This window comes from Nerophis ophidion, linkage group LG13 (assembly GCF_033978795.1).
Source record: "Nerophis ophidion isolate RoL-2023_Sa linkage group LG13, RoL_Noph_v1.0, whole genome shotgun sequence".
Classification (NCBI taxonomy): Eukaryota; Metazoa; Chordata; class Actinopteri; order Syngnathiformes; family Syngnathidae; genus Nerophis; species Nerophis ophidion.
This window is the reverse complement of record NC_084623.1, coordinates 17,605,183-17,632,499: the sequence shown is the minus strand read 5'-3', so window position 1 is coordinate 17,632,499 and position 27,317 is coordinate 17,605,183. Positions and strand designations below refer to the sequence as shown.

Sequence of the window (27,317 nt, the reverse complement as noted above, 5' to 3'; positions counted from 1 at the left end):
AAAGGGTTCAAACCAAAAGCGCACACGTGGGCAGATAGCAAACAAAAGGCCTAGCGTGGAAGCTAACAGGTATCTAGCAGAAAACAGAAAAACTGGAAACATCTAATGGCTAACAAGAAAACAAAAAGCTAGGAGAAAACAAACTACAAATAGCTAACAGGAACAGCTTACCGCTACGACGACAAGGACAAATAGTAGCACGACAGGTAGTAGCTGTAACGATGACATCGACACGACACGACAGGTAGCAAAGAAAAGTGTGACATGTGGCAACGACAAATCAATAATCCAGCCCTGACTGGAGGAACAGAGCAGGTAAAATAGGAGCGGGCTGATTGACCACAGGTGTGGCCAGGTGCCAATCAGCCGCAGCTGAGGGAAGACAGCACACAGGGAGACAAACAGGAAGCTGAACCAAAATAAGAGTGCTGACAGGAACTAAGGACAGGAAATACTAAACACACACAGAGGAAAAACCTAAACACAAACAAACTCTCAGTGGCAAGCCTGACAGTCATGATCTTTGGTCTGGATTTTGTTTTTTATTTTTCAATCAAAGACTCCTTCGGTTCCTGTTTTTTTGTGCACCCTAGTTTGTTTTGGTTACCATGGTTACTTATAATTTCCACCTGCTTCTAATTAGTGTTCAGGTGGTGTTGGTGACGAACCCCAAGATGCAGAGATGACAGGCTTGGAAAATGAAAAAAATTGTTTTAATGTTCAAAGAATAAGGCAAGGAAAACACAAACCAGAAACCAGGAAACAGCAAACAGGGACAGGAGTCGGGATCCAGGGAATAGCGCTCAGCTTCCAAAAAAATGCAGTCCACAGCAAACAGCAAACAGGTAACAATACTCCAGGACTGACTCACTGGAGGGCAAGGCAGGTTTAAATAATGCCTCTGATTAGTGTTCAGGCAGCAGGTGAGGGGGTGAACACTAACTAGAAGCAGGTGGAAATAATAAGTAACCATGGTAACCAAAACAAACAGGGATGCACAAAAAACAGGAACCGAAGGAGTCTTAGACTGAAAAATAAAAAACATGATCCAGACCACAGATCATGACACTGCTTACTTTCTCTTTTAACATGTTCTGTCTACACTTCTGTTAAATTGGAATAAGTACTTATTTTTCTGTTGTTTGATATTTGACATTAATTTTGGATGATACCACAAATTTGGGTATCAATCCGATACCAAATCTTTACAAGATCATAAAATGGTCCTATTGAAAGTCCTCATGTGTCCAAGGACATATTTACTGAGTCTATAAACATAATATGAATTTTAAAAAAAAGACGTAATCATAATAGTATTGACTAGATACGTTACTGTACTTGGTATCTTTACAGTGGATGTTAGGTGTAGATCCACCAATGGCGTTTGTTTACATTTTGACGCCGGTGAGCTACGGTGTGTAGTGAAACATGTTTAGCTCTTCCTCGTCCTGCGAGCCCTTTTCAGAGGCGGTATAGTACCAAATATGATTCATTAGTACCGTGGTACTATACTAATACCGGTATACCGTACAAGCCTACACTCTACATAGCAACTCTACATAGCAGGTGGTCCAAGTTGGAATTGCAACAAAGCACATTTAAAAAATATTCAACACTCTACTGTCATTTGGTGGCTATAGTGGATAGTGCAACCCTCCATTTTGTCACGTTTCATGTGTCAGGTAAACCGCGATGAATGGGGCCCATTTGAATCCCCTTTCTACTGCACACCTGCATACAAAAATGATGCTTACACTGAGACCTGAGATGCCATTGATACACATTGCACATTTCACAAAACTCCTAATGTAAGTGCTTGGCTCTAATACTTCCAGGTCATTGTGAAGTCAGGCCAAGGGAACTTCTACGGACTGGCCATCTATGCAGATTTCATCTTCTGGTCGGACTGGGCCCGCAGATCAGTACTGCGGGCTAACAAATACACGGGTGGTGACATGAAGGTGCTCCGAGCAGACATACCCCACCAGCCCATGGGAATTATTGCCGTTGCCAATGATACAAACAACTGTGAGTATTTCAACGCCAATCTTTGTGTTTATTGACTGGATTTTTGGGTGTGTTTTAATGTTTTGTACATATAGTATAAGCAGGCCCGTGTTAATGCATGGACTTACCTGGGCAGAATCCCACTCAATCAGGGGCCCCCGGTTTTGAGGGCGGAAGGCAATGATTGGTGTTCATAGCGGTCAACAGACAGCTCGGCTTCGTGTAGCGATTGTGTAGTCTCTCTCTAGCTCTGCGTCATTTTTTATTGGAAGGTTTATTTCAATTGTTAGTTTTTTCCTTCATTACCTATTGTGTTATTTATTTCACCCCATATTTGTTCCCACTTCCGCACCTTAAGTTGGAGTCTTTAATCTCGTTATATGCAAATATACTGACAATAAAGTCCATTCTATTAATTTTTTTTTTCTTATTGCACCAAGCGAGGCATGAACGCGGGTCGCCAGTGTGAGAGGCAAGCGTGCTGCCTACTGAGCTAAAAGCACAATCTCTTAGATCCCCAGCACTATTCTTGAATATGACTGGCCTCTGTTGCACTTGTATGGATGCAAAGGAGATGTAATCATGAACATTTGTTTTGAATGGATGATAGTTTTGCATTGTTACTTTTGTGTTGAGTAAAACCCAGAAAGTGTTTTCGAGGGCCCCCCTCAGGTTAAAGGTGGCCCTGAGTACAAATGCACATGCAATATGGTTTGTTAATACAGTATGTTATTAATTTATCGGTTTAAGAGAGAATACACATCCAAATAAAATGACATTAACACATTTTGTACTGAATACTAAGCTTTGTTAGTAATAAATCTTGTACTCCGGTTTTTCGACGAGGACAGTTGAGAGAAAATTAATGTGTGAGTGTCATGTCTGTGATCATGTTTTGTTTAGTTATGTTCTGTTTTGCTTCAGACTCCATGTTTTCCTGTTTTTGCACTTCCGTGTTTGTTTTGTGTCATGTCTGTGATCACGTTTTGTTTAGTTATGTTCTGTTTTGCTTAAGAGTCCATCGTTTCCTGTTTTTGCACTTCCTTGTTTGTTTTGTTTCCATGACTACCCATTAGTTTTCACCTGTCCTCATGTCACGCACCTGTCTCACGTTTTGCACTCGCGCACCTGTCACTATTACTTAAGCTTCCAGTTGCCAGGTTGTCTTTCTGGCGACATCACTCTGCTTCATGTCGTGTTTACGGTTTCATGCTTAGTTCACGTTGCTTGTTTCATAGTCCTTGCTGCCCTGTTTACATCATCGCAAGTAAGTTTTGTTTATTAATTCCACAGTTAGTATATTTTGTTTTTTTGTCCATAGTTCTGCCTTTGTTCTATTTTTTGTTTGTATAGCAAAGTTTTGTATCTCCGCCCTTGTGCGCACCTTTTGTTTATTCCTTCTATTAGTGTTAAAATAAAGATGTCATTACCTTCACGCCATCTCCGGTCCAAGTTCACTTGCATCTCGGGAGAACAAGCACCTTATAGTCCACGCCCTGACAGTGAGATTCCAAATGTGTATTAGAATCGTCACAAATAAAATTTTAGACTTTTCATTTGACTCCATTTCATACTATAAGACTGACTTTTGCTTTACAAAAAAAAAAAAAAAAACCACATTGATTTACTAATACTTCTACTTGATAAAAATAGTATCAATATTTTCCACATTTAATCATCAATGTAGGATAAAAGAGGCACAGTACAGAGAGCATAGAAATATCTGGCTTCCTGTATAGAAATACCCACATTAAGACCTGCAAAATGTCATTGTTTTTCATTTTATTTATTATTTTAACGCCCTATGACATTTTTTTTGTTATAGCCTGGCAATAAATCAACAAACACACCGCTAGTTTACCTGTCCAGCGGAGTATATCGTCATATAGACCTTTTTTTCATGAATAAAATATACAGCGCTTGATGATTAACACCCAGTCTATATGCATGTCTGTAAACTCTTGCCATTGACCCTGCTTACCTTAATACAAATACTAATGTGTAATATAAAATATGTATGCGGTGTCAACACGGTTATTTATAAGAGCATAATTGACAGAAGTACAGATTTCAGACATATGTCCGAGAGTGTACAGGAGAAGAAGACGGCAAAGACAGCTGGGATGCCGTTAACTCTATTTATTATACGACAATATTAATAAACAAGAGAATGGAATGTGTGAACTAATCCAAAAATGTGTGTGGTGTGTGACTATGTGTAGAGATTAACTGTATTGTGTTACCGGTAGTGTTGAGCGAGGTGCGGAAGTCCAAGTGGGCAAGACAAGCTCGGAGGTTTGTGAGCAGGCATGAGGTTGAGGGCAAGAGAGAGGCGTCAAAGTCCGTGTCCAGGGGGGGGGTCGAGATCCAAGAGGCAGCTAGGTAACCAGAGGGAATACAAGGAGATGAGACACACAGCTCGTAACGCGGTAACGGGGGAAATGCTGCTGGGATGACAAGGGACACGAAACAAAATGAACACGGAGGGGGACAAAACAGAGAGAGAGAGAGAGCATGAAGATTGATACGAGTTTGGCTTACTGTACGAAACAGGAAACTACGTTCTGGCACCGAACGCAGGTTTGAACGGGCTTAAGCTCATCAGTGACAGGTGTGTAGATCGCTGATTGAGCCGATTGAATGCAGTCGCCTGCTGCAGCTGAAATGGCGCGCATCTTGCATGGTCAGCGCACAGATGAATGCGCACTGGGGTGCGTCCAGGCAGGGACAATATGTCATGGTCTTACTACAAATCAGGGGTCGGGAACCTTTTTGGCTGAGAGAGCCATGGAAGCCAAGTATTTTAAAATGTATTTCTGTGTGAGCCATACAATATTTTTTTTAACACTGAATGCAACTAAATGTGTGCATTTTTATGTAAATCCAACATTAGGGTAGAACACGTCTGTTATCCTTTAAATAACATTTTTATTCTGAAGCTAACTAATAATGAATAAAATACTTCTTACCATTCTTGACTTCTTGAACAGGTGCGGTAAAAAATGGATGGATGTATAAAAATGCATTAGAATTTTTTTATATTTTGAACGTTATTTTTTACACTGATTACCAGGGGAATTATTCATTATTTATTGTGTTAAGCAATGTCATCTAAGATTAATCTGCGAGCCAGATGCAGTCATCAAAAGAGCCGCATCTGGCTCTAGAGCCATAGGTTCCGTACCCCTGCGATGGATCATTGATTGATAATTGTAGTTTACATATAAATGTCATGAAATGGTCTGCACTTGTTAAAAAAAAACTTTGGAGTAATTATGTGCATAAAATAAAAAGTTTGATTTCTGGTATTAGTATGGGAAATCCACTATGAATGTACGGATGGATATTTATTTATGGAAAAAGATAGCAACAAGATTTGTGACTTTCAGTGACTGATGTGTGAAAAATGTCTAGTGGATTCTCTGATGCTTACAACACTGCTTTGATTATTTTTGAAGGTGAGCTGTCACCGTGTCGACATATGAACGGAGGCTGTGGTGATCTCTGTATTCTGACCGCCCAAGGGAGGGTCAATTGCACTTGCCGTGGAGAACGCCTCCTCTTAGATGACAACAGATGTGTGTGTAAGTGAGATTTAATTATGCGGAGGCCACAACTGATATATATATATATATATATATATATATATATATATATATATATATATATATTTATTTATGTAGGTGTGGGAAAAATCACAAGACTACTACTGTTTCATGAGGGGTTCCCTCAATCATCAGAAGATGATTGAGGGAACCCCTCATGAAACAGTTCTGTAGAGATGAAGTAGTCTTGTGATTTTTCCCACACCTATATATTACGCTATACCACGGTATCGAGCACTATTCTCTGGTTAATCCAATCAAGACATATATATATATATATATATATATATATATATATATATATATATATATATATATATATATATTTATATGTATATATATATATATATACATACATACATACACAGTATATATATGCATATATATATACATATATGTATATATGCATATGTTTATATATATATGTATATATGCATATGTTTATATATATATATATATATATATATATATATATATATATATATATATATATATTTATATATATATATATATACATATATATATTTGTATATATGTATATATTCATATTTGTACTGTATGTATGTATGTATATATGTATGTATGTATGTATATATATATATGTATGTATGTATATATATATATATATATGTATGTATATATATATATATATATATATATATGTATGTATGTATGTTTTATATATATAAAAATGTATGTATGTATGTATGTGTGTATATATATATATATATATATATATATATACATATATATATATATATATATATATATATATATATATATATATGTATATATATATGTATATATATATGTATATATATATATATATATATATATATATATATATATATATATATATATATATGATCTACAATGACATATTTTCTTCCATTGTTGAGCATCGCTCTTTTTCGTTTCCTGCAGCGAAAAAATCATCCTGCAACATCCACAGCGAGTTTGAGTGTGGAAATGGAGAGTGCATTCGCTACGAGCTTACCTGTGATGCAATCGCACATTGCAAGGATAAATCAGATGAAAAGATGCAATACTGCGGTAAGAGATACTACAGCAACTCTCTTCTCTTACCAGATCGGGACGTAAAGGAGAAAAGTGCGGTTTTGGCCCACGATTTCCATGCCTTGATTGTCTTGATGTGATTGTTTACTTTTAAGGAAAACCGATTGTTTACTTTTAAGGAAAACCTTTTATTGTGTCCAGACAACAGGAACTGCCGCAAGGGTTTCAGGCCCTGCTACAACCAACGATGTGTGGCTCACAGTCATTTCTGTGACGGGATTGATGACTGCGGGGATAACTCTGACGAAGCTTTCTGTGGCAGTGAGTCAAGGCCCTTTGATATCATCTTTTTACTGCCCTACCTCAGAGGGCGTGATCCAGACACATTAATGTTTATATTAATACAAGCCATAAGCCCACATGCTGCGCTGAGCCTTTCTCTTTGCAACGACTCCCAAGATTACAGACGATGCACAAAAGACATAGCCCATAATCCTCCTTAAAAGTCCTGCTAGGACAACTTCATCTTTACTACTTAATGTTCAGACCCATATGTGCTGAAATAGTCAGGATGGCACTATTTTGTTTATTTTAGCACTATTCCAATAGAGAGAAAAAACAAACTGCTAGTATACAATAGGAAGGGGATTCATTTGGTCCCATTTGTCGTGGTTTACCTGGCACATGCAACGTGACAAATCGGGGCGTTGCACTATCCACTTTAGCCGCCAGATGGCAGTCGAGTGTTGAATATCTTAAAATGTGTTTAGTGGCAATTCTGATTCTAACCACAGCGTCAGTTGCTATTTGGGTGGGCGCTTTCCATACGTTTCAGCAGACTACATTGCAAAATGATTACCTCCCCCTCTCTTTCTCTCTCAGGAAATACACCCAAGAATGGGGCCATATGAATCTATTCCCTACTGTACTGGTATAGGGGTCTTTTAATATTTTCCAGGCCAAGGACCTTGCTAATTTGGAATAATCACCTGTCTCTTGTTAGTTGGGGAGGCAGGTAAGTACAGGTGATCCCCGGGTTATGATTGAATTCCATTCATGAACAGTGATGTAAACCGAATGTATTACCTCCTTGCTTGACACTCGCCATCAAGGGGTTGGAATTGGGAGTTAAATCACCCAAAAATTTTCCCGGGCGTGGCCACCGCTTCCGCTCACTGCTCCCCTCACCTCACAAGGGGTGATCAAGGGTGATGGGTCATTTGCAGAAAATAATTTCGCCACACCTAGTGTGTGTGTGACAATCATTGGTACTTTACTGTAACTTAACTTATTAGTGTAAGTCAGATCTTGTCTTTAATATAATTTAACTCCTAAGTCACTCAAACTGTACTCACAGAGTGCATAAAAGACATGTCAAATACTCAAATAAAAGTATGAAATAAACAATGATGGAGAGAGAATAATTCCTTATGTAATCTACTCTTATGACACCGACATTTTCATCAAACGTTATCTCACTCCTCATCAGGTTGCACATCGCATTCTTCAAGCGCTCCAATGTTAAGCACACAAGCTTCACAATAAAAGCACTTTGAGCTACATCCTGCCAACTGCGTTGAACGTTGGCAAGGCTACTGTAGTTTATTTATAGAGCACAATTCGTGCACAGAGCAATTCAAAGTGCTTTACAGAAATTACAAGAAGACAAAAATAAAGAAGGAATACTTATAGTTCAAGTTAAAATCATACAATATAATTTAATTAAATTACAATTAAAATGAAATAATGTAGACAAATGTAGATAAAATAATTTCAGTTGTCATATGCACAATTAAATACAATTGTTTTTTAGCTTGGATTTAAACATTGCCAATGCTGAGACCTGTCTCACATCTCACAAGACTATTCCAGATTTTTAGGAACATACAGTAAAACTGAAATTAACTCTCACCACGTGTGGTCCTGACTCTGGGCACCAGCAGGAACCCACTCCCTGAGGTTCTTAAAGGTCCGAGATGGTTCACATGTACTTTGGCAACAAGCATACTCACCAACCTTGAGACCTCCGAATTCGGGACATTGGGTGGGGGTTGAGGCGAGAGGAGAATATTTATAGCTAAAATTCACTGAAATTCAAATATATATATATATATATATATATATATATATAGCGGGGTGTATAAAATAGTCAGGTTGTGTCATGAATACAAAGGATTCTGGGTATTTGTTGTGTTGCGTTTATGTTGTGTTACTGTGGCACGTATTACTAAGAGTGTTAAAATTGTTTATATCACAACCATTAGTGTACTCTGTGTCACCCAGTATGCCTTGCAGTGGTGTGCGTGTTGCCGAGGAAGCCACACACAACATGATGCTGGACTGACAAGCAGATCGTACATGTTGTAGAAGGCGACAAAGCCAATGGCTTCATGGCACATCCTAATACTTATTATCTGGGTGACTGCCAGCAGTCATTCAAGAGAATAATAGCGTCTCCTATTTTCTTATTCGCTTTTATGACACAGTTCTTAAATGGCTCTTTGAATGACAAAGGATGCCGATCCCAGAACCATGCATATCAAATATTTCCGGATGGTTCAACCGCCACCCACCCGAATCTAATTAAAATCTATTTTTTCGTCATGTCAACCGCCCGACCCGCGGTCTCATCCGCGGACTCCGTGCATCTCTAATATATATAAAAAAATATATATATATATATATATATATATATATATATATATATATATATATATATATATATATATATATATATATATATATATATATATATAAAATACTTTAATATCGGTGTTAATTTATTTACTCATGTACACACACATAAATAACACTCCTCTCTACTCATTGTTGTATTCGTCACTAGAGAAAAAGCGCTATATAAATATTATTCACTTCACACTTCAAATCTTTATCGTCAATTTTTCAACATCTGTTGGACATGCAGGGAATTACAAAAAATGGTTCTCTTTGAACTGCAATGTAAAATAACTGTAAAAAATGTTTGTTTGTTTTTTTTACAAAATACAAATGATAGAGATAAAAATACAAATATACCAAAATTACAGGTTAATGTACAAATATGTGCGTTTCAAAAGAATACAGAAGATTAGTAGGATTCATATGACCCCACTCCTGGTTGGATCTCGCGGGAGAGGAAGATCATTTTGCAATGCAGTCTACTGAAAATGATGAAAAGTGCCACTCTACATAACACCTGACGCTGTGATCAAATTTGGAATTGCCTCAAAATAAATGTGAAGATATTCAACACTACTGCCTTGTAACTGCAAAAATACACCCCCCAAATTCGTCATGTATCACATGTCAGGTAAACTGCGACAAATGGGGCCATATGAATTCCCTTCTTACTGTATGTGCGTTTTGAATAAACAAGAAAAAAGCAACCGCCAATATGTAAAGATGTGCAAGATGTGCATCTCAAATAGCAGCAGCAACAATTATAAATGTGCATGGAGTTGGGTTTCTCTAAATAAACAAAGGGTTAGCAAAAATATATATAAGATATTTAGTGGGGGCAGAGTGGCCCCGTATACACTAAGATTATCCAGGGTAAATCCCACAAAACCTTATCCGTGTCCACACACACAATGGTTGTTTATGACCCCCGCCCCTTTCGTACGCCAGGGCAACAATACCTAGTATGCATGTGTGGAAAATATGCACGTCATAGTCCCTCCAGTGTTGCTTTGTGTGTAAGTTCTTAAATTTAACTTATCTGAACAATGTCTAGTGTTGTGGTATTTCAATTAACTTGAATCCAGTGTGATGTGGGGCCCTATTGTAGTGAATCACACTTGAGACATCATAAATAAAACAACTCTTTATTAGACACGTAAACAATGTGATAAAGAACATTTTGACCAAGTAGGGATCTAGATATCTGGTCAGGACACTCCTCACTCTTTTGCCTTCACCTTCATTGTCCATTCCTTTTTGGTGACTTTATATACTCTGGAACTAGATGTTGAGTCCACGACATACATAACTGATACTGTCTGCTTTGCCAGTCCAAATGCATTCGCCGTTTTCCGTAGTTTTACCTCGACGGTCAGGTAATACAAAGAACACGCTAGCTTTTTTGTATCACATCCATGGGAGCCCACATTCTTGTTGGCTCCCCTTTGACAAATGGAGTATATTTACATCTACAATTCACCAACTCGAGTATTTCATATATATTTCATATATACATATGTATGTATGAAATACTTGACTTTCAGTGAATTCTAGCTATATGTATTTATTTTATTATATATATATAAATAAAATAAATACACAGTAATAAAAACACAGTTGTTCTACAAACTGTACTGTGCTTGCTGGTTACTAAAAACAACAACACTTACTTTTCACTATTCGTGAAACCTTTTTTCTGCCATTTATTTCTTCATTTTGCTCGTCGATGGTGTAATATATTGGGTTGGAGTCAATAACCAGGCGAGGTGATGAAGTTATGTCTCTTTACTGTGGCCTTCAGGACAGACTCCCTCACTTGCCGTCAGGTGTGCAACACAACGTAAACCATTAGCCAATGAAAAAGCAACCCCATAACGCTTTAGCCAACATTCACCAGGAGATGGCAACAGACAATATAGAATCACTCTATTACAGACGGCGTCGCCATGGCTGTAACTTCCTCATTCTTCTGCTTCGTCTCCTTGTGTGTGCAGTTTTTTATTCAAATCCGTAGATGTTGTAACGTGATTGGGCAGGCAAGCTTTTTAAATAGTGGAAAAGCGGACGTGAAAACAGGCTGTCCCCGCAAGGAGCTGGAGGGGGCGTGGCCTCCAGCTCCGACTGAATTTCGGAAGATTTTCGGGAGAAAATTTATGCCGGTAGGTTTTCGGGAGAGGCGCTGAATTTCGGGAGTCTCCCGGAAAATCTGGGAGATTCCCATGTAGGTGTGAAAATAGAAGAAAACCAAATTATGATATACTAGTGCATGGTCCATGCACTAAATTAGCCTGATTTCTCCGATAATTTCACGTAAAATAAGTATTCTACAAGTCATGGAAACACCTTAATCTGATGGTGTTTGGCTTCTGAAATCTCGTATCGACACACCTAGATTATGCATTGAAAACCAGTTATCTTGACTGGGTGTGCGCTGCCTGAGGGGATCCTTGATATCGTGCATGGGCCAGTCTCAAAGCGACAAATATAACACCGAAGTAAATGGTAAATGGGTTATACATGTATTGCGCTTTTCTACCTTTTTAAGTAACTCAAAGCGCTTTGACACTATTTCCACATTCACCCATTCACACACACAATCACACACTACCATGCAACGTGCTAACCATGACCCATCAGGAGCAAGGGTGAAGTGTCTTGCTCAAGGACACAACGGACGTGACCAGGATGGTAGAAGGTGGGGATTGAACCAGGAACCCTCAGGTTACTGGCACAGCCACTCTCCAGTATACAGTAGGAATCAATCAAAATATACAGTATGTGTAACAATTGGACTGAAAAGCAGATGTATTATTGCTTTAAAAAATAAAAGAACAGAACATTTTAAAGTGCATTGATGGGAGCAAAAAAAAAGAAACGGAGCTTTATTTAAAAAGGTAGCTAAGGAAATGGAAAATTCCGGCTTCATTCTGACTCCAGGACCAATACGAGTGAGATCATGGAAGCAGGTATATTACAAACTGATTAACAATAACAACACAACAATAGCAACCCTGATCTTAAGGAGTATCGGGGCACGAAAAGTATTTTCCTTCAGATTTAAAACTCCTTCCATCGATCCACTGAGCTTATTGAATGTACTCCGAAACATTCGAAAGTTTTCTTTTCATTCTCCGTCCAAAAATTCCTTGAAAACAACTCTGCCAAGGCCAGCCTGATAGAAATCTCCAGCCAGGATGATGAATCATTCTGAGTGCGCTGTCTGCGCCTCACTGATAGTCTGATAGACCACAAAGTGCATCGTTTCTTTTTGTAATGTTGGAGGTATATAAACAGCGACCAAAATAATGGCTGTAAATTCCTTTGGCATATTGAAAGTCGGCATTTGACGATCATACGCACCAGTTGAACAGTGTTTTCGTTCTACTACGACATCCAAGCGTCACTAATATAAACAAAGACTCTGCTGCCTCTGGTCTTTTCCCTTTCACGTTAGGTAGGTCTTTATTGTCATTTTAGAAGTGCAACAAATCCGTTCAAGTTTAGACAAACACATAGTCTATGAAGTTACAGAACAGGAACTGATAGGTCGCCACAAGGCACCCCGCAAAAGAAGGGAAAAAGAGAAACGCTGGGGGAAGACCTAGGGGACCCAGTCTGGAGTGGGAAAAAAACTCCATAGCAAAGCCCATATACATATTACAACATACAACTCAAGACTTGCAACAGAAGGGAGGTAGTGGGGACTACATTGGCAGGCTTCAGCTCTTCAGGCGCTGCCCAGCTGTCCTTCACCCCTAAAGGATTTGCATCAAGGTCGTTGGATTGGGGTTGAGGCATGTGTGTGTGGTGTATATTTTTTGTGGGTGTATGTGTGTGTGTAAGCCTGCCGCTTGTTTCTTTTCTGCGGTCTTGGTGTTGTTGCAGCCACCAGTGGTATAGCTCAGTTGGTAAAGCGGCCGTGCCAGCAACTTAAGGGTTGCAGGTTCGATACCCACTTCCGCCATCCTAGTCACTGCCGTTGTGTCCTTGGGCAAGACACTTTACCCACCTGCTCCCAGTGCCAGCCACACTGGTTTAAATGTAAAAATTAGATATGGTCCGATGACCATGGATGAAGTACTGGCTGTCCAGAATCGAGACCCAGGATGGACCGCTCGTCGGGACCCAGGATGGACCGCTCGCCTGTATCGGTTGGGGACATCTCTACGCTGCTGATCCGCCTCCGCTTGAGATGGTTTCCTGTGGACGGGACTCTCGCTGCTGTCTTGGATCCGCTTGAACTGAACTCTCGCGGCTGTGTTGGAGCCACTATGGATTGAACTTTCACAGTATCATGTTAGACCCGCTCGACATCCATTGCTTTCGGTCCCCTAGAGAGGGGGGGTTGCCCACATCTGAGGTCCTCTCCAAGGTTTCTCATAGTCAGCATTGTCACTGGCGTCCCACTGGATGTGAATTCTCTCTGCCCACTGGGTGTGAGTTTTCCTTGCCCTTTTGTGGGTTCTTCCGAGGATGTTGTAGTCGTAATGATTTGTGCAGTCCTTTGAGACATTTGTGATTTGGGGCTATATAAATAAACATTGATTGATTGATTGATATTGGGTTTCACTCTGTAAAGTGCTTTGAGTCACTAGAGAAAAAGTGTTATATAAATATAATGCACTTCACTTCACTTCACCAGTGAGTCTAAAGTGAACAACGTGAGAGACAAGAAGGGAGTTTGTTGTGTCTTCGCCGCACTGTCCTTAAGGAGAGTTTCGAAGCCAGGGAAACAATGCAATTAAGAATGTTGTGTATGAGGGGGCGACTTGTCCAGGGTGTACCCAGCCTTCCGCCCGATTGTAGCTGAGATAGGCGCCAGCGCCCCCCGCGACCCCAAAAGGGAATAAGCGGTAGAAAATGGATGGATGGATGTATGCGAGTGAAAATAAAATGTTTTTTTTTACTGTAAATTGTCTATGACTGGTCCTCAAATACATCCTGCAGGACAGACAGTCCAATGTTATCCAAAACACAAAGTGTCCATAGTTCTTCCCGCATCCTCCAATCATTTTTTTGGCAGCTTTGGGGTACTTTGAAGACTGCCAGCAACTTCCAATTTGTCGTCAAACCAGAGCAACGCTTACTCCAATCAGCAGATGTACTGCTGTCATAATTCCGAATAGGTGGATATCGTCACGTCCTCTACTGGAAGGGTCGCCAGGCACGCGGCACTCCTTCTCCCATTAGTCCGTGGTGTGTCTGGCAACAACGGCTCCGTCGAGACAAGCAGGTTCCCCCAAACCCAAGGTCTTGTCAATTTCGTTGAGGCCAGTTAAATAGTTCCAATGTTTAGATTCGGAGAGCAGTGCAGAAAGAGGCAACACGAAAGATAAGACAAGACAAGACAAAGAAGCAAGCAGGAGAGATAAGGGAGAGGGAAGGGGAGCGTCCGCCCTCGATGAGTGCCAGTGAGAAACAGAAGTTGATCATGTTGTACAGATGTTGTCACTTAGCCATGATTGCGTAAATACAAAAATACTTGTACAATCACTTATACGTAATCCATCTTATTGTTCAGGGATCGTACATTAATCAGGAGAATGTTTGGGACAGCCGGCCGATTTTTGTTAAAAGTTAAGTTAAGTTAAAGTACCCATGATTGTCACACACACACTGGGTGTGGCGAAATTATTCTCTGCATTTGACCAATCACCCTTGATCAGCCCCTGGGAGGTGAGGGGAGCAGTGAGCAGCAGCGGTGGGCGCGCCCGGGAATCATTTTTAGTGATTTAACCCCCAATTCCAACCCTTGATGCTGAGTGCCAAGCAGGGAGGTAATGGGTCCCATTTTTATAGTCTTTGGTATGACTCGGCCCGGGTTTGAACTCACGACCTACCGATCTCTGGGCCGACACTCTAACCGCAAGGGCTAGCCTAAGTCGCGTTTGCCTTTTTTATGCTTTCTTTCGCACTATTTGCAGCTAGAGAGACATCAGTCGAGCCCGCTGTGGGGGATTGCAGGCGAAGTAATCCGAGTAATCCAACCGCCAGTGTTGTTTCTTTCCTTGCTGTGTCTACATAACTGTTGTTGTTGTGTGCACGTTTTCCTACGTACAACACAAACTGTACGAGCGTCCATGCAAACTTTCATTATAGAACATGAAAAAAACTACGACAACACTGTTTTATTTGGACAGAGTTGGGCCGCTATTGGTTGGAAGCTACTGTAGTTCTCGAGCAAATATTTTGTTAAGGGCTCTTTTATCTGGTCTTTATAGTGCGTTGGATCAATGTTTGCATGCATTCACAAATTGTGAAGGATATACAATTTTATACATACCGTATTTATACTGTATTTTCCGGACCAGAGGGCGCACCGGATTATAAGGCGCACTGCCGATGAATGGTCTTTTTTCATATATAATGTGCAACGGATTATAGGGCGCATTAAAGGACTATTATTATTTTCTTTTCTAAATGTGGTCTACATAACAAGTAATGGTGGTTCTTAGGTCAAAATGTTGCATAGATTATGTTTGATGGATCATCTTCAAGCCGCTTTCTGATATTCGCTTCCAAATGCGTCGTTTTGTGGGTGGTCTTATTTACGTGGCCCACCTTCGGCAACGTCTTCTTCCCGTCATCTTTGTTGTACCGTTGTAGCGTGTTCCTTGGGTGAATAATGTACACTCACAATACCGGTATGTTTTAGCGCTTTCATGGCAAGTTTACTGACAGATATAAGTTAGAACAGGGGTCGGGAACCTTTTTGGCTGAGAGAGCCAAGAATCCAAATATTTTTAAATGTATTTCCGTGAGAGCCGTATAATATTTTTTTCAACACTGAACACAGCTGAACGCATGCATTTTTAAGTAAGACCAACATTTCTAGATTATAATAGGTGAAGGGGAGGGGGTATGGCCTGCGGGACTGCAGCGAAGCGGTTTGTTGTCAGGACCAGCCTCGAAATCAGCAACAGGTGCATAGAAGGCCCACCTGGGCCTTTTTATCTAATTTATGAGCAGCAGCCAGGAGGAGAGACAGGCTTGGGGCTGGAGCCAGAGTGCGAGCGAGAACGAAAGAGGAAAAAAGACAATTGCTGGAAAGCAACTGAGAGACTAATTGAAAAATAAAAAAATATTGTAGCACTGAAACAGGCTCTCATGTCAGTGCTTGCTGGTCTGAAGAACCCCCAGGAGGGCAAACCCTAAACTAACCGATAATAAATAAATCACTTCTTACCCTTATTGCAACTTCTTGAACAAGTGCGGTAGAAAAAGGATGGATGGATTCAAATGCATTAGCATGTTTTATATTTTGAACATTATTTTTAACAGTCTCAGCTCAGATTTATCCGAGAGCCAGATGCAGTTATCAAAAGAGCCACATCTGGCTCGCGAGCCACAGGTTCCCTACCCCTGAGTTAGAACATTACGCTACTTTATATTAGAAATACCAACAGCGGAGGACGAATGTCACATAACAAAAAGATAGAGTAAAATAAGAAGGTTATTGACTACGGTGTCCGCATAGACTTCAAAGGCGGATGCACGTAACTTTTCAGGATTTATGCAGAGCCCAAAATACAAAAGTTACTTTTGCATAATATTGCAAAACAAAACGCCAAATAATATGTCTAACCTCATACACACACTCACCATAATAATACTCGTATATTGAAGCACATCAAACGGGGCAGCCTGCACTTATCTCTTATGTTTGACTGCCATCTACTGGTCACACTTATCATTACACCATGTACAAAATAAAAATTGCTTCGAGGTTGGTAAGCTCAACCACACATATTCTTTACATTAGGCGCACCGGGTTATAAGGCGCACTGTCGAGTCCGGAAAATACGGTATATAGAAAATATAATACAATTCTAGTCAGCCAAAATATTCACAAACCTCCTGCAGTCCCTCGATGGACCCACTGGGTCACAAGTAAATATTGACAAACTCACCATCATAGTGAACTTTTTCCTATCAAATTAGCAATCTGATTAATCAGAGAGTTAGGTAAAGCCTGCCAGAGCTTGGGTTCCTCTAAAGGTGTGACAGAGAGGTGGTTGCATCAGCTGTGTAAATAGTGGGACATAATTCCAGCATGACAGTCTTACCCATCTATCGAGGAGATCAAAAACAAAAAGATGAAACGAAGACATCCAAAGTTTTGATTACATAAGGGTGCTTGTGCGCTTCCCCTTCATTTGCTGTATTTTAAAACGATTATAATTACAAGTACAAAGATTAATTGCGGTAATTTTCCCAACTGGTAGAATTACAGTTTCAAATTGGAAATATTGTAAAAGCACAGCTCACCAGAGGTGGGTAGTAACGCGCTACATTTACTCCGTTAAATCTACTTGAGTAACTTTTGGGATAAATTGTACTTCTAAGAGTAGTTCTAATGCAACATACTTTTACTTGAGTATATTTATAGAGAAGAAACACTACTTTTACTCCACTCCATTTATCTACATTCAGCTCGCTACTCGCTACTGATTTTTATCGATCTGTTAATGCACGCTTTGTTTGTTTTGGTTCGTCAGACAGACGTTCAAAGTAGGATCTATCACATGCCTGCGTTTCACCAATCAAATGCAGTCACTGGTGACGTTTGACTCCGTTTCACCAATCAAATGCAGTCACTGGTGACGTTTGACTCCATTTCACCAATCAAATGCAGTCACTGGTGACGTTTGACTCTGTTTCACCAATCAAATGCAGTCACTGGTGACGTTTGACTCCGTTTCACCAATCAAACAGAGCCAGGCGGTCACATGATTAACTGCACATTGATTAACTTTGTTATATAAACCTTTACTCATAAATTTCAACATTTACAGAAAGTTGAAAATAATAATCAAAGTGAGTACAAAAACAGTACAAAACAGTATAAAAAACGTACAAAACAGCGCCAGAGGGTTGTAAATTAAAAAGTAACTAAAATAGAGTGCAAAAAAAATATACATATATAAAATGAACAAAGTGCAAAGCTATTGGCTCACTCGATCTCAGTAAATAACATAAATTTGGAACATAGCATCATCGTAGAGTGTTTTAATGTAGAGTTCTAAATATTTTTTAAAGCCCAAAAAACAGGTCGGGTATTGAGAAAATTACATTTATGAATATAAAACTTAGCCAATAGTATCATGAGATTGCAAAGGTAAAATTAATTTTCAATTTTTTTTTCAATGCAACGTAAAACCAACTATATATTATTTAATGTATATTATTCTTTTAGTTGCTTAAGAGATATTCCTTGCTCTGAATGTGTTCATTGCTATTTTTATGTTTTTGTGCATTACTTGTTGCCGTCATGATTAAACGAACAGGTTACTCATCAGTTACACACTACTCGAGTAGTTTTTTCACAACATACTTTTTACTTTTACTCAAGTAAATATTTGGGTGACTACTCCTTACTTTTACTTGAGTAATACATCTCTAAAATAACTACTCTTACTTGAGTACAATATCTGGTTACTCTACCCACCTCTGCAGCTCACTGTGATAATGCTCATTTGAGAAGCAGCTCGTGCACTAATAGCTAGCTAGCCTGAACACTAACATGAATGCAACACAAAAACAACGTCTTACTAAAATCTAAACTCGTATAAAACATTGCTGTCCGAGCAACTGAGCTATTTATTTGTACACATTCGACAGAGCCGGTTGATCACAAAAATATTGGAAAAAAATAAGTTATTAATATTACATCAGTGACATCAGAGTCTGAGTGAATAACAGACCCTCCAACAGGCACGCATTTTAACCCCTAAACGCGCCCGCATGCCTCGCCTCTCTCTTCAGCCTCACATCCGCCGCTCATGACACCGCGGTCAAACCCCCCGAGCAAGGCCAGACGCTTCACCCACTTGTCTCGCATACGCGCATTTCATGACGTGCACAAAAATCCTCGAGCTGCAACAATGCATTAAGGCTGACTGTAGCCAAGCATCGCATGTTTTCGAGCATCTTCCTGCAAGGACTCACATTTTGGGGACGCATCACTACAAAGGCGCCCACACTTTCTGGGCGGCAGTCAACCGGGCTTCCTCTCTCCGGCAATGCGGTACTCTGCTGGAAGTTCTGCATCTGTGACCCGTGGCTCGTTTCTCATTGGCCCTAGACACATTACAAAGAAAAAAAAACACCAGCAAAAATTTGGGAAATCGCAACTAGCAGTTAGAAATAAAATCTAAATCAGCCAATAATAAAACCACAAATATTTGTCTTTAAAAAACCTATATATGTATATGTGTATATATATATATATGGTAACACTTTAGTATGGGGAACATATTCACCATTGCTTATGAAAGTTACACAGACTTAATTTTGAGTTATTTGGCCACTAGGGGAACATATAAGGGTTAGGGTTAGGGTTAGGGTTACTAATATCAATCAATCAATCAATGTTTACTTATATAGCCCTAAATCACTAGTGTCTCAAAGGGCTGCACAAACCACTACGACATCCTCGGTAGGCCCACATAAGGGCAAGGAAAACTCACACCCAGTGGGACGTCGGTGACAATGATGACTATGAGAACCTTGGAGAGGAGGAAAGCAATGGATGTCGAGCGGGTCTAACATGATACTGTGAAAGTTCAATCCATAATGGATCCTGTGAAAGTTCAATCCATAATGGATCCAACACAGTCGCAAGAGTCCAGTCCAAAGCGGATCCAACACAGCAGCGAGAGTCCCGTTCACAGCGGAGCCAGCAGGAAAACATCCCAAGCGGAGGCGGATCAGCAGCGCAGAGATGTCCCCAGCCGATACACAGGCAAGCAGTACATGGCCACCGGATCGGACCGGACCCCCTCCACAAGGGAGAGTGGGACATAGGAGAAAAAGAAAAGAAACGGCAGATCAACTGGTCTAAAAAGGGAGTCTATTTAAAGGCTAGAGTATACAAATGATATATGCAATATGCAATAATTCTGAGGTTATTGAGGGAAGACTCTTAGTTAACTGCTTAACGGTCGTATAATAAGGCCATGTGGAATAAGGCATTAAAGACCTACTGAAACCCACTACTACCGACCACGCAGTCTGATAGTTTATATATCAATGATGAAATATTAACATTGCAACACATGCCAATACGGCCGGTTTAGTTTACTAAATTACAATTTTAAATTTTCCGCGAGGTATCCTGTTGAAAACGTTGCGGAACGACATCTCGGGTTGTAGCCGACATTTTTTTCCCAGCCCGATCCAAGCTATAAGTAGTTTGCTTTAATCGCATAATTACACAATATTCTGGACATCTGTGTTGCAGAATCTTTTGCAATTTTTTCAATTAATAATGGAGAACTCAAAGTAGAAAGATGTAGGTGGGAAGCGGTGTATTGCAGCTGCCTTTAGCATCACAAACACAGCCGGTGTTTCCTTGTCTAAAATTCCCGAAGGTGAAGCTTTACTATTGAACAGAGCGGTCAAGCGAACATGGATCCCGACCACATGTCAACCAACAGGTTTTGGTGGGGAAATTGTGGTAATAAGTCGGCTCTTATGGTAGACATCAGCGGAGCTTGCGTCCTGCTTCCCTCAGAGACACACCACACCCCTCCGACTTTCAGGTACTATATAATCTCACTAAAACACTAGTAACACTATAGGCAGAAAATGGATTTTCCAGAATTATCCTAGTAAATGTGTCTAATAACATCTGAATCGCTTTTATTGCCATCGCCTTTTTTTTCTAGTCCTTCACTCTCATTATCCTCATCCACAAATCTTTCATCCTCGCTCAAATTAATTGGGAAATTGTCGCTTTCTCGGTCAGAATCGCTCTAGCTGCTGGTGGCCATGATTGTAAACAATGTGAGGATGTGAGGAGCCCTACAACCCGTGATGTCATGCGCACATTGTCTGCTACTTCCGGTACAGGCAAGGCTTTTTTATTAGCGACCAAAAGTTGCAAACTTTATCGTCGATGTTCTCTACTAAATCCTTTCAGCAAAAATATGGCAATATCGCGAAATGATCAAGTATGACACATAGAATGGACCTGCTATCCCCGTTTGAATAAGAAAATCTCATTTCAGTAGGCCTTTAATAACTGCTTAATAATTAAGAGCCAATATGTTACTAATTTGCATTTTAATAAGCAACTAATTAATGGTGAATATGTGTTCCCCAAACTAAAGTGTTACGAAATAAATAGATTACTGTAGAAAAAAGGAAGTGTGAGATAGTTCTCTTGTTGCCCTTTTTGTATTTGACTTTATTAAATCTTGAAATATATTTAGTGTTTGGAGCAGGAGGGGCTAGAAAGAAGAGCAACTAGAGAAGACAGAGGGGGAAATTGTGGGGACAAGAATGGAAAAGACAACGACCGTATTTTCCGGACCATAGGGTGCACCGGATTATAAGGTGCACTGCTGATAAATTGTCTATTTGTGATTTGTTTTCATATAGTAGGTGCACAGGATTATAGGGCGCATGAAAAGAGTCATATTATTATTTATTTTTTTTTAATGGAAAACCCTTCCTTGTGGTCTACATAACATGTAATGGTGGTTCTTTGGACAAAATGTTTAATAGATTATGTTTTACAGAACATCTTCAAGCCGCTTTCTGACAGTTGCTTCCGAATGCGCCATTTCTTGGGCGGTGTCATTTACGTGGTTTACCTTCGGCAGCGTCTTCTCCCCGTCATCTTTGTTGTAGCTGTGTAGCGTGCAAGGACGGGAGTGGAAGAAGTGTCAAGAGATGGAGCTAACTGTTTTAATGACATTCCGACTTGTATCAATAACAGAGCAGCATCTCCTCCGTCGGAAACAACAACAAAATCGTCTGACTGGAACTCCAATAACTAAAGTTCCTTGGATGAATAATACAACTCACTACACCGGTATGTTTTAGTGCTTTCATGGTGAGTTTACTGACAGATATTAGTAAGAATTCTATACTACTTTATATTACAAATGGCAACAGCAGAGGATGAATGTCCCATACCAAGAAGATAGGGAAAAAGAAGAAGCTAATCAACTATGGTGTTGGCGCCGACACGCACAATTTTTCAGGACTTATACAGATCCCAAATACAGATCAGCAGGTACCAGAAGGTAAGAAAAGTTATTTTTAGATAATATTGTGAAACAAAACACCAAATAAATATGTCTTATCTTAAACACACACCGTAATAATACTCATATGTTTTAAGCGCCAACAATCTTTCTAGCAATGTGGCTTCATAGCTTATCAAAGTCGTACTAAAACATTTTGATAGATTTCTGAGAGCTGTGTGTAATGTTCTATATTTTCAATGGAACATTTGAAACGTTGGTGTTGCATATTTGAGACATTATTGCCATCATAGTGCAGCCTACACTCCTCTCTTATGTTTGGCTGCCATCTACTGGTCACACTTATCATTATGCCATGTACCAAATAAAATAGCTTCGAGGTGGGTAAGCTCAACCAAACGTATTACTTACAAAAATGTAGCCTGCACATGACGCAACCTCATTTCAGGTTTCTGCCTTGTATATGGTCGGGAAACATGACAATTTAGGATTGTTTTACTCAACAAAATATTTTAAAGAATGATTGTTATTACACAGGAATACATGTATAACTAAGTTTAATGGTCAAATAAACATTTATTGTATGCTATTATAATTAGTGCTCTGCCTTACTTGCCTTCCCTGGCTGTACATTTCTCTTGAGAAGCTGCTTACGCTTCAACTGTCAGAAAACAGTAAAGAATATATATGTATACACAGTTATGTGTAGGTCTACTGTATTTTCAGCTTCATAGAGATTTTGTAAGTTAATCCAAATTATTATGCAAAATTATTTTATGAATAATTTTTGCGATGGGTGCACTTATTTCTGGCTCGAGCAGCTACCACATAATTGTACTAGTAATAACTGTACTAGTTGTGGTACAATAAACGTGATTTAAAATGTTTATGTCCCTACTGTATTTACGTTAAAGTGAAATTTATTGATTAATTACCACTCTAAATGGTAATGTAACAATGCATTTACTGCTCACTAATTATGTTGGCCAAAAATGTGGTTGATTAGTTCCATAACAATACATGTGGAGTCTAATGAGAGAGCCCGAAAGGCTAATCAAAGAGACTAAGAAAAAAAAGATCCGGTAACACTTTAGTATGGGGAACATGTTTTAAGTAACAAAGACGTAATTTAAAATTATTTGGACACTAGGGAAGGGGTCGGCAACCCGCGGCTCTGGCTCTTTAGCGCCACCCTAGTGGCTTGCTGTAGCTTTTTCAAAAATATATGAAAAATGGAAAAGAATGAGGGGAAAAAACATATTTTTTGTCTTAATATGGTTTCTGCAGGAGGCCAAACATGACACAAATATATTCCCTAATTCTTATAAAGCACACTGTTTGTATTAAACATGCTTCACTGATTCGAGTATTTGGCCAGAGCCGTTTTGTCCTACTAATTTTGGCGGGTAGTCTGTTTACATGTATAACTTTCTCCGACTTTCTAATACGTGTTTTATGCCACTTCTTTTTCCGTCTCATTTTGTCCGCCGAACTTTTAACATTGTGAATAAATGCACAAAGGTGAGTTTTGTTGATGGTATTGACTTGTGTGGAGTGCTAATCAGACATATTTGGTCACTGCATGACTGCAAGCTAATGGATATTAACATGCTATTTAGGCTAGCTGTATGTACATATTGCATCATTATGCCTCATTTGCAGGTATATTTGAGCTAATTTATTTTCCTTTAAGTCCTCATAATACGATTTATATGTCATGACACACTATCTGTATGGAAACATGGCTTTTAATTTTTTGCGACTCCAGACTGATTTGTTTTTGTATTCTTGGTCCAATATGGCTCTTTCAACATTTTGGGTTGCCGACCCCTGCACTAGTGGAACATTAGGGTTGGGGTAAGGGTTAGGGTTACCAATAAGCAATAATTCTGAGGTTATTGAAGGAAGACTCTTAGTTAATGTGTTACTGGGCAATATAGCTCAGTTGGTAGAGCTGCCGTGCCAGCAACTTGAGGGTTGCAGCTTCGATTCCCGCTTCCGCCAACCTAGTCACTGCCGTTGTGTCCTTGGGCAAGACACTTTACCCACCTGCTCCCAGTGCCACCCACACTGGTTTAAATGTAACTTAGATATTGGGTTTCACTATGTAAAGCGCTTTGAGTCAATAGAGAAAATGCGCTATATAAATATCATTCACTTCACTTCACTTCACTACTGGTTGTATAATAAGGCCATGCAGAATAAGGCATTAATAAGTACTTAATAATGACTAATTAAGAGCCAATATGTTCATAATTTGCATGTTAATAAGCAACCAATTAATGGTGAATATATTCCCCATACTAAAGTGTTATCAAAAATCTTTATTTGCATTCCTTGTCAGCGAGTGATGACATTTCGATTATTTTAGCTCTTCACCTGAAGGCCTGATGACATTGCATGGCTGATAAGATCCTTTTTTTTTTTTAACGCCAAGGTATTGTTGTGAGTCGTACCTGTAACGCTGTCTGCGTTAACGGTGTGAAATGCTAAATCTCTCTTCCCAGATGTCACATGTGGCTCATCGGAATTACCGTGCAAGGATGGGAGCTGCGTACCCAGCTCAGCCTGGTGTAACCAGGTCATTGACTGTGCTGATGCTTCGGATGAAAAAACCTGCAGTAAGTGCTTGAGGCGGTGCTTTGCATTGCAGTTAAGAAGGAAATGTAATAAGTCAAAGCTCTACCTCGAGCTATAAAAATGTGCTCTCCGTTGGATCCAGTGACTTAACTATGTGCTTGTCACTGTTGGATCACAGAGAATACTGACCCCCCCCCCCCCCCCCCCCCCCCCCCCCTCCGCAAACTAAATCTCAGCCTTTACGGGCATGCTGAAAAACAATCCTGGTGTTGTGTTTTGTATTCAGATCACAGCGACTGCTCTCACTTTTACAAGTTGGGGGTGAGAGAGAAAGATTTCATCAGGTGCAACTCCACTTCACTGTGCATCCACACCTCGTGGATCTGCGACGGCGCCAACGATTGTGGAGATTACGCAGATGAAGCCAACTGTCAGGGTGAGAGATTCATCACTCAGCCACCCAACGTTGGATGTTTCGGTTTACAAGCAAACTGTGTCTTCAGATTGATTACAAAATGTTACAGCCCAGTGTGAACTTTGTACAAATCCCGTTTCCATATGAGTTGGGAAATTGTGTTAGATGTAAATACAAACGGAATACAATGATTTGCAAATCATTTTCAACCCATATTCAGTTGAATATGCTACAAAGACTAGGGGTGGGCAATATCGCAAATGTGGGTATCGATACCGATCCGATCCGATATTAATTGATTATGATAATAATACAACACAGGATAACCATTTAAGTCAAAAAAATAAATATTTATTACAAAAGTAATATCAACAGCAATAAAGTAATGCAAATAAAGTGCAAACAACTACTGAACCTGGCTTGTCGCCTCAAAACACACAAACACTTAAGGTAAATAACAAAACTCTAGTTATTGAACAAAGATGTAAACATGAACACAAATCAAAAGAACTGAGAAATTCAAATAAAAAAGTAATAATATCAATTACAATAAAGTAAGTAGTGCAAATAAGGTGAAAACAAATACTGAACTTGGCTAGTCGCCTCACAACACACAAGAACTTAAGTAAAAAAGAAAACACAAGTTATTAAACAGTTGTAAAAATGAACATAAAACAAAAGAACTGAGAAATTCTTATTGTTATTTTAGTGCAATAAAATACTTTACAGTTTACTACCAAGACATTAAGTCGCACTGGAAACGCACGTGTGTGTGTGTGCGTGTCCGAGCGAATTATACTGATGTGTGTGCGCGAACGAACCAAGCGTCATGTTAATTGTATTTATTTTATTTTATTTTGGGTTGAAGATGAATTTTTAAAGTGTTTTTAAATCTCGTTCACGACCCATCACTAGGGAGGAGGGTGGAGTGGTGAGGAGCGCTGCGCTCACATTTTTTTTTAAATCGGAGTGATTCGCTTAATTTGGTGAAGTATCGATACCATCACGCCAGTATCGATACGATACCGATACTCACCAAGTATCGATATTATCGATACGCCCAGCCCTAACAAAGACAACATATTTGATGTTCAAACTGATAAACATTTTTTTTTTTTTTTTGCAATTAATCATTAACTTTAGAATTTGATGTCAGTAACACATGACAAATAAGTTGGGAAAATTGGGGAAAAAATACTGAAAAAGTTGAGGAATGCTCATCAAACACTTATTTGGAACATCCCACAGGTGTGCAGGGAACAGGTGGGTGCCATGATTGGGTATAAAAACAGCTTCCCAAAAAATGCTCAGTCTTTCACAAGAAGAGATGGGGCGAGGTACACCCCTTTGTCCACAACTGCGTGAGCAAATAGTCAAACAGTTTAAGAACAACGTTTCTCAAAGTGCAATTGCAACACATGTAGGGATTTCAACATCTACAGTCCATAATATCATCAAAAGGTTCAGAGAATCTGGAAAAATCACTCCACGTAAGCGGCATGGCCGGACTGTTGAACGACTGAAGCTCTACTTAAAACAAGAATGGGAAGTAATTCCACTTTCAAAGCTTGAACAATTAGTTTCCTCAGTTCCCAAACGTTTGTTGAGTGTTATTAAAAGAAAAGGTGATGTAACACAGTGGTGAACATATCCTTTCCCAACTACTCTGGCACGTGTTGCAGCCATGAAATTCTAAGTTAATTAAAATTTGCAAAAAAATAAAATAAAGTATGAGTTTGAACGTCAAATATCTTGTTTTTGTAGTGCATTCAATTGAATATGGGTTGAAAAGGATTTACAAATCATTGTATTCCGTTTATATTTACATCTAACAAAATTTCCCAACTCATATGGAAACAGGGTTTGTAAATATCGTATTTTCCGTACTATACAGCGCACCGGTATATAAGCAGCACCCCCTAAATTCCATATATTAGTCGCAGATATATGACTTAGACTTACATTTTGTCTTCCTTTTATTGACATTTAAATTGGAACTTTACAGTACAGATAAGAACG

At 39.4% G+C, this 27,317-nt stretch overlaps 1 protein-coding gene across 6 annotated transcripts in view; it reads left to right on the top strand.

Annotated features, from left to right (window-relative positions):
- lrp1bb (low density lipoprotein receptor-related protein 1Bb) overlaps positions 1-27,317 on the top strand; it is a 993,888-nt gene that overhangs the window by 749,741 nt on the left and 216,830 nt on the right. For all 6 annotated transcript variants that reach the window (XM_061918476.1, XM_061918478.1, XM_061918475.1 and 3 more), the window contains 6 exons: positions 1,836-2,028; positions 5,466-5,591; positions 6,537-6,665; positions 6,831-6,950; positions 24,811-24,924; positions 25,170-25,319. In XM_061918476.1, coding sequence (XP_061774460.1) covers positions 1,836-2,028; positions 5,466-5,591; positions 6,537-6,665; positions 6,831-6,950; positions 24,811-24,924; positions 25,170-25,319 — 832 coding nt within the window. The remainder of the gene's footprint in view (positions 1-1,835; positions 2,029-5,465; positions 5,592-6,536; positions 6,666-6,830; positions 6,951-24,810; positions 24,925-25,169; positions 25,320-27,317) is intronic.